Source organism: Ailuropoda melanoleuca, chromosome 6, assembly GCF_002007445.2.
Source record: "Ailuropoda melanoleuca isolate Jingjing chromosome 6, ASM200744v2, whole genome shotgun sequence".
Lineage (NCBI taxonomy): Eukaryota > Metazoa > Chordata > Mammalia > Carnivora > Ursidae > Ailuropoda > Ailuropoda melanoleuca.
Genome location: NC_048223.1, coordinates 77,246,476 through 77,254,805, shown reverse-complemented (window position 1 = coordinate 77,254,805; position 8,330 = coordinate 77,246,476). Strand labels below are relative to the sequence as shown.

The following is an 8,330-nucleotide window of genomic DNA, read 5'->3' as shown; positions in this document are numbered from 1 at the left end:
GGCCGAGCGCTGCGGAGGACTGTTCGGCTGCCCCGCACCTCGGCGGTGCGGCTGCGAGGCCCCGATCCTGCGGGGACCTGAGCGGGCGCCGCGAGCGGGAGCGCGCCGCCTCCCCCCGGGTGGGAGCGGTGGTTGGGCCCGGCTGCGGCAGAGCGTTCGCTCGGAGATGGCGGAGCCGCCGCGACGCGGCCCGAGGCCCCGAGAGCTGGGAAGCCGGGCAGCCCCGGGACGCGGCGGAGCCCGGGGCCAGCGGGGACGCCGCCTAGTCCGCCGGGTGAGCCGCCCTTGAGGGTAACCACCCCCACTCAGAGTGTGGCCCCCACCCACGGTCGCCCGCAGTTCCTCCCCTCACAGACTTCCCTTCAGTTGCCACCATAACCACCCGCGGGGTTGTCCTGGGCGGCCCCCCGTGCGGCCCAGAGCTCCCCTGTCCTGCGTGCCTTCCACCAGCCGCCCTCGTAGTGGCCTCATTGCCCTCGGTACGGGGCTCCTCCTCCCCTCCGGGCTCTCCCAGCCCAACGCCTGCCTCGATGTCACCCCAAGCTCTCCTCAGCGCGTCCCTTGCCGGGTCTCCATCTGGCGCTCCCTTCATATCCACCTGTGACCCCATGTTCCCCCTCACGGGGACCCTCCACCCGTCCCCCCCACCCCCGCCGCGGTTGTGCCAGCCCCGCATTCCCGTGTCGCGGCTCGGTACCCCCTCCTCCCACAGCCTCTGCACCGCTCGTCTCCCCTCGCGGGGCCCTAGCCCCGCCTTCCCCCGTCCCTATCACTGTGCTGTCGCCCAGCCCAGGCCTGGGTGACCCCTTTGGTGTCTGCCTCAGAAACCGCCCGCTGCTGCCCACGCTTACCGCACCCCGACCCCGTGTTCCTGTCCCATCCCACAGTGCCCCGGTAGCGCCCGCAGCACCCCTTCCCTGAGTGTTGCCGCTTCTTCTAGGTGTGAAGCCAGCATGCAGTGGTTTAAGAGCAGCGGCTGTGGAGCTTGACAGGCCTGACTTCGAATAATCCCAGTTCCTCCACCGACTGCGCTGTGTGATCCTGGGCAAGTTATTAAGCTTCTCTGAACCTCAGATTACGCATATGTAGAATGGGGGTGATAATAGTCTGTACTGCTTACCAACCTCCCCGGGCTGCTGTGAGCATTAAATATATGGAAAACTCTTAGAACAATGTCTGACAGTGAGCTCTCAGTCACTGTTTACTATAATTCTTAACCTTAAGGGGTGAGACACCCTGAGTGTCCACTTCCCCTTAGGACAACTTCTCACTACTGTGTTTTCTCTCAAGAGTTTCCTTAAACTCTTAGGATTCACCCCTTCTCATCACCATATTGATCTTCTCCCAGCTTTCTCTTCACGTCAATTAATTTGACCCAGGCCAAAGCTGAACTGTTCTTAAATTGTCTCTCTCAATTCTGAGGAACCCTGTCTCTGCCTAATCACCCCTAAGATGTGTATGTCTGGGAGGGAGTAGTAGAGGGGGATTGCCAGTCACTGGCCTTACTAGGAATGGCTAAGCTGGAGAGAGCAACAATAAAGCTTCTCAAGGCAGTCTATCTATTGAAGAAAATAGTCTCCAAAATTAGGTCTCCCTAAAACTGTTTTCTGATCACAATGTCCTTACCCCTCTCTTATTGGTTGGATATGACTTAAGCTCCTGTTGCTCTCATCCAGCCCCACTCAGTTCGCTCTGTTTTTGTAACGGGATTCAATCCCTCACATCTCCACAGGCTAGCTCAGGACCTTTCTGAACTGTTCAGTGATGAGGATATAGTATCACCTAGGCTAAGTTAAGGAAGGAAAACTAAAGTGAGAGGGAGAAACTCTGGACTCAGCTCTCTGGCTTATCTCAGACCCCCAGGGACTGGCCTGCTCTGGGGCTACATTTTTGTCGCCCCTGCCACACTCGTGCAGGTGAGGTGAAAGGCAGGGGATGAGTAATTTTTCAGAAGCCATGGAAAAGAGAGTCCCCAGGTTCTGGGTTTGGAAGTGAATTGGATGATTAGCAGCATTTCTCTTGCCTCTTCAGCTATGGCAAGAGGCATAGTGGCCTCCTGACTACAAGTTCGTTAGTGCTTTTAGCTTGTGATGTTGGGTTTGCTTGATGAGGAAGATTAACAGACTCATGAGTTTCCTCTTATCTGATATTTCGTTGGAGCACAGGACTTGTGGGGCTTTCCGTCCCTTCCTCCCAGGCCCACCAGAGCTCCTGCTGGTGACCAACTGCTCAGTGGTGGGCTGGGAACTTCTTTCAGAGCAGGTTCATTTTCAGCCTCATGAGCTGTTTGGTCTCTTGCTGGTGGGAGATTTGTTCCCTTGCAACCGTTGAATATATTGCTCTAGCTCAGAACTTAGCTCAGGAAGGAGAATTTAGACAGTATTCTAAGAAAGGGAACAAGCTGTGAAGTGAAGGTATGAGACTCAGATTGTGGTGTTCTTCTACAGGAGTTTTTTTTTCTGGAGAACAAATCATCCTGTGAGCAGGAGGTAAGAGAGATGGGTGAAGCGGGGAATGAATTAATGACACACTTTCAGGTGGAGAAGTAACCCTTGATTTCTCTGTCTTACAAACAGTGAGAGCAGAGATTATGAACTTTGTTGGCCTCTGATGTGAGGAGCTCAGCAGGACCAAGAGTGAAGCCTGGCTAGATTTGCATCCTGAAGCCATGGACCAGGGGGCCATGGTTACCTGAGACCAATGGACTCTGTCCAGTTGCCCCTTCTAACTCCCCTACCCTAAAGTAAGGGGACTTGACTCCAACTTTTCAGGGAACTGACCCTGAGGAAATCCTTTTCCCTTGTTTTTCTATCCTTCCACCCTAGCGAGAGAGCCCCAGCCTATAGAACTCCTACCTCCCATCCCCTGAGGTAGTCCCCATCCCTGCTTCCCCTTCCCCGCCTCCCCTTCCCCGCCATGCTCAAGCTGTGGAAGGTGGTACGCCCAGCTCGGCAGCTGGAACTGCACCGCCTCATACTGCTGCTGATCGCTTTCAGTCTGGGCTCCATGGGCTTCCTGGCTTACTACGTGTCTACCAGCCCCAAGGCCAAGGAACCCTTACCCCTGCCCTTGGGAGACTGCAGCAGTAGTGGGGCAGCTGGCCCTGGCCCTGCACGACCTCCAGTCCCACCACGGCCCCCCAGGCCACCAGAGACAGCGCGAACTGAACCTGTGGTCCTTGTGTTTGTGGAGAGTGCATACTCACAGCTGGGGCAGGAGATTGTGGCCATCTTGGAGTCTAGTCGTTTTCGTTATAGCACCGAGCTAGCACCTGGCCGAGGGGACATGCCCACGCTGACTGATCATACCCGTGGCCGCTATGTCTTGGTCATTTATGAAAACCTGCTCAAGTATGTCAACCTGGATGCCTGGAGTAGGGAACTGCTAGACCGGTACTGTGTGGAATATGGTGTGGGCATCATTGGCTTTTTCCGAGCCCATGAACATAGCCTACTGAGTGCCCAGCTCAAGGGCTTTCCGCTTTTCCTACACTCAAATTTGGGGCTCCGAGACTACCAAGTGAATCCTTCTGCCCCCCTACTATATCTCACACGCCCCAGCCGCCTGGAACCTGGGCCACTGCCTGGTGATGACTGGACCATCTTCCAATCCAATCATAGCACATATGAACCAGTGCTTCTTGCCAGCCTTCGGCCAGCTGAGCCCCCTTTGCCAGCACCAGTGCCTCGCCGGACCCGGCTTCCCACTGTCATACAGGACCTGGGGCTTCATGATGGCATCCAGCGTGTGCTCTTTGGCCATGGCCTTTCCTTCTGGCTTCACAAACTTGTTTTTGTTGATGCTGTTGCGTACCTCACTGGCAAGCGCCTCTGCCTAGACCTTGACCGCTACATCTTGGTAGACATTGATGACATCTTTGTGGGCAAGGAAGGTACCCGCATGAAGGTGGCTGATGTTGAGGTCAGTCTTTTTCCTGACTCAAATTTCTTTCCTCAGAAGCTGTTTCAAGCTCTGTCCTATCAGACTCCCTTGACTCTGAGCTTGTCATAGGTATTAATCCCTGCCCTTTCCAGTCAGGGAGAACATTAGTTTTCATTTTTGAGCTCAGTTTGCTCTCATGATTTCTTGTGTTCCTGCCACCCTTCCCAGGCTCTGTTGACCACCCAGAACAAACTCAGGACCTTAGTCCCCAATTTCACCTTCAACCTGGGCTTCTCGGGCAAGTTCTATCATACCGGTGAGTGTATTCTCCTGCTCCCTCAGCATATCAAGCTTAGTTTGATCTGTCCCTTCACTGTTCATCTTTCCGCGCATACAAGTTGGAGAAAAGGGATTGGGGTGAAAATGCTATGAGGAGCTGGTAGTGGCTATGAATTTAGGTTAGCATGGGTGGCTGGAGGGCAAGTCAGCAGGGGGCAAATAGGCTTAGGTAGGCAGAGGTCAGCAATCTTGTCCCAAGAATGGAAGGTGATCAGTATTGTTACAGAACAGAGGAGGGCACGTGGCCCGACTGGCTGTGGTCAGTGGTCAGTGTGTGATCATAGGGACAGAGGAGGAGGATGCAGGGGACGACATGCTGCTGAAACACCGCAAAGAGTTCTGGTGGTTCCCCCACATGTGGAGCCACATGCAGCCACACCTGTTCCACAATCGCTCCGTGCTGGCTGACCAGATGAGGCTCAACAAACAGTTTGCTCTGGTGAGACCCTTGGATCTCTTCCCCATACTTTTTCCCAGAGATAATCCTTCCTTTTCAACCTTCCCCTAATGGGGTGCCCTTTCCCTACCCTGTCCATTGTTCTTTCTGTGGAGGCATCCCCACCCTCTTTACCCTCTACTCCCTGAACCTCACCAGGTCCTGGTGAGAGTCTATGCCATTCCCAGGAGCATGGGATTCCCACGGATCTGGGGTATGCTGTGGCCCCCCACCACTCGGGTGTATACCCCATCCACACGCAGCTCTATGAGGCCTGGAAATCTGTGTGGGGCATCCAGGTGACCAGCACTGAGGAGTATCCCCATCTCCGCCCTGCCCGCTACCGCCGTGGCTTCATTCACAATGGCATTATGGTGAGGGACCCCCGATACAAACTTGAATCAAACTCCTATGTTTAGACAGCCACCAACCTGCATTGACCTGTGTCCTGTCAACTACTAGTCCAAGTTCACATAATATGGGGTAGAGGGGTAAAAAGTCATAATGCACATTAAGTTTTATTGGTATAATTCAGTCCGTTGCAAACCCAGGGAATCCTAATGCTGTAGGGCTTTTGTCCCTTACCTACTTTTCATTCCGCCTTTCAAATCTCATCTGTCGCTTTCTTTTTCCCCCTTTCTTCTAGGTACTGCCACGGCAGACGTGTGGCCTCTTCACTCACACAATCTTCTATAATGAATATCCTGGAGGCTCTCGTGAACTAGACCGGAGCATCAGAGGTGGAGAGCTCTTTCTGACAGTGCTGCTTAATCCGGTAAGGTGCTGAGAGGAAGGTCTAGAAGACTGGAGAGCCCACGTGTATGTAGGCTGGGACCTTTGCTCACCAAGCCTGATTCTGAGGTGGGATAGGCTCTCCACTTCTGACATGCAGGCACCCCCTTGCAGATCAGCATTTTTATGACCCATCTGTCCAATTATGGAAATGATCGGCTGGGCCTGTATACCTTTGAGAGCCTGGTGCGCTTCCTCCAGTGCTGGACACGGCTGCGCCTACAGACCCTTCCTCCTGTCCCTCTTGCACGAAAGTACTTTGAACTGTTCCCTCAAGAGCAGAGCCCCCTTTGGCAGGTACGGATGGAGCTCAGGCTGACCGGAGAGACATGATGAGGATGGGAAGGGTTGAAGAAAAGATTAGACATCTGATTCTTTGCCTCACCTTCAGAATCCCTGTGATGACAAGAGGCACAAAGATATCTGGTCCAAGGAGAAAACCTGTGATCGGCTCCCCAAGTTCCTGATTGTGGGACCCCAGAAGACAGGTGAATCATCCCTAACTTCTCTTGCCCTGCCTTAAACCCAAAGGATTCTTTGGCCAAAGAACTCCCTTCTCATACCCATCCCTCCTTAATCCAGTCTCGAGATAGTGCTTCTTAATTCTGGTGGTGCATCAGAATCATCTGTGGATTTNTTTGGTTTTTTTTTTTTTTTTTTTTAAAGATCCACAAATGATTCTGATGTTCTCGGTCAAGGCTGAGAACTACTATTTTAACCCTTCCCTGGGCCTTAGTCTTTCCTTCTCTCACTCTAGTTTGTCCAAAGGGGATATTACTACCCAGCGTAGTTATTTTCTCACCTCCTTAAAGTTCATGTTGTTGATCTGGCTTCTTTTCCCACAAGTCTGGACTTTCTCTCCCGTTTAGGGACCACAGCTATTCACTTCTTCCTGAGCCTGCACCCAGCTGTGACTAGCAGCTTCCCTAGCCCCAGCACCTTTGAGGAGATTCAGTTCTTCAACGGCCCTAATTACCACAAGGGCATTGATTGGTGAGACTGGGACCCCTTGGAATGCTTCTCAGAGGAACACTCCCTTCCCCCCTAGATACCTCTTTCCAGCTTCCACTAGCACAGCTCGCTCTGCAAATTCTCTGCCTCTTATTTGTACTACTTCCTAGGTACATGGACTTCTTCCCTGTCCCTTCCAATGCCAGCACTGACTTTCTATTTGAAAAAAGTGCCACCTACTTTGACTCAGAGGTTGTACCACGTCGGGGGGCTGCCCTCCTGCCACGAGCCAAGATCATCACTGTGCTCACCAACCCTGCTGACAGGGCCTACTCCTGGTATCAGGTGAGCCTGAAACTAGGGATACATTAGGGCTTCAGTGAGGGAGGTGGTGACTGCTAGAGAGACAGGAAGCAAGAAGGTAGGGAAACTAAACCAGTTGCTTTGTGGAAGGATTCCTATGCTGTTTATTCACTAGACCAAGAGTAGGGCAGAATAATTCTGTGAAATCACCCATCCCTTCCCTTCCTATTCCTTGTCCTTCAGCATCAGCGAGCACATGGAGACCCAGTTGCTCTGAATTATACCTTCTACCAGGTGATTTCAGCCTCCTCTCAGGCCCCTCTGGCACTTCGCTCCCTGCAGAACCGCTGTCTTGTCCCTGGCTACTATTCCACCCATCTGCAGCGCTGGCTGACTTACTACCCCTCTGGACAGGTGCGATCCCCCAGTAGCCCTTGTTGGGGTCCCCCTTCCCCTCCTCTTCCCTTCAGCCTAGAGGCTTCTAAGGAATACAGAGGGAACCACATCCCTGTCCCTTTAGTTGCTGATTGTGGATGGGCAAGAGCTGCGTACCAACCCAGCTGCCTCAATGGAGAACATCCAGAAGTTCCTGGGTATCACACCCTTTCTGAACTACACACGGACCCTCAGGTGGGAGAGTATGACCCAGGGGAGGAGGAATCTGGGGGAAATGGGGAAGCAGGGTGACCATGTCTGGAAGATACATGTGTCCCTGTGAGCTGGGAGAGGTAGTGTATGTTTATGGGGTTTGAATTTCCTTTCTCCCTGCCAACCAATGGCCTCTTCCTGTTGACCAGGTTTGATGAAGATAAGGGATTCTGGTGCCAGGGACTTGAAGGTGGTAAGACTCGCTGTCTAGGCAAGAGCAAAGGCCGAAGGTATCCAGATATGGACACTGAGGTGAGTAAAACCTGGGAAAGGTATCCCTCTCTGCCTCTAAGATCTCATCCTTGTCCCACTCCTTACCATTTCTGCCTCCATTTTTCTTCTATTAGTCCCGCCTTTTTCTTATGGATTTTTTCCGGAACCACAATTTGGATCTGTCGAAGCTGCTAAGCCGGCTTGGACAGCCAGTGCCCTCATGGCTTCGGGAAGAACTGCAACATTCCAGTCTGGGCTGATGTCCAGGCCTCCTGTACCAGCAAAAGCCCCCAGCTTCCCTAAAGGGCAAAGCCCAGAGCAGGGCCCACAAGGGGGATTAGAGTGGCCCAGCCCCTGCCCCTTCTACCTCAGTGGCCCCCACGCCTGGGATGGCTGAGAAGGGAAGGGCAGTCCTTTCCCATAGCTCTGGGGTCTTATAAAGGGGCTTCCCTTGATACCCTACATCATGGTACTAGGCACCTTTGACCCATGGTCTTAGAAGGTGGGCAGCAGTGTAAGGGTCCAGGCAGGGTGTAGAGGAACATATTAATCCAATGATTTCCCTCTTCATCCTCAGCAGTATATCTATACCTGACTATGGGAGGGACCCCCTACTGTGGGATCAGTGGGATCTACCTGTGGCCCGGTCTTCCTAATGTCATTCACATTGAATGGGGACGAGGCCGGACAGTGGCTCACAGAGCTAAGTATGAGCCCTAGCTGTGGGCTACAAATGTCCTTAATAAACATCCTTATTTTTCTGTTT

General features: G+C 53.0%; 1 protein-coding gene across 3 annotated transcripts; it reads left to right on the top strand.

Moving 5' to 3' along the window:
• Positions 1-2,441: 2,441 nt before the first annotated feature.
• Positions 2,442-8,329, top strand: NDST2 (N-deacetylase and N-sulfotransferase 2). 3 transcript variants are annotated; one of them, XM_011226421.3, is made up of 14 exons: positions 2,442-2,489; positions 2,577-3,921; positions 4,111-4,198; positions 4,506-4,660; positions 4,846-5,031; positions 5,304-5,432; positions 5,564-5,746; positions 5,841-5,937; positions 6,319-6,442; positions 6,571-6,745; positions 6,998-7,117; positions 7,224-7,333; positions 7,501-7,603; positions 7,699-8,329. In XM_011226421.3, exons 2-14 carry the CDS (start codon positions 2,917-2,919, stop codon positions 7,822-7,824), a joined length of 2,601 nt encoding a protein of 866 aa, XP_011224723.1. In that variant the 5' UTR covers positions 2,442-2,489; positions 2,577-2,916; the 3' UTR covers positions 7,825-8,329. The 3 variants fall into 3 exon arrangements, with proteins under 3 accessions (XP_011224723.1, XP_002920440.1, XP_019656459.1); XM_002920394.4 differs by having other exon boundaries at positions 6,947-7,117; XM_019800900.2 differs by having other exon boundaries at positions 6,947-7,117; positions 7,224-7,296; positions 7,699-7,839.
• The last annotated feature ends 1 nt before the right edge of the window (position 8,330 follows it).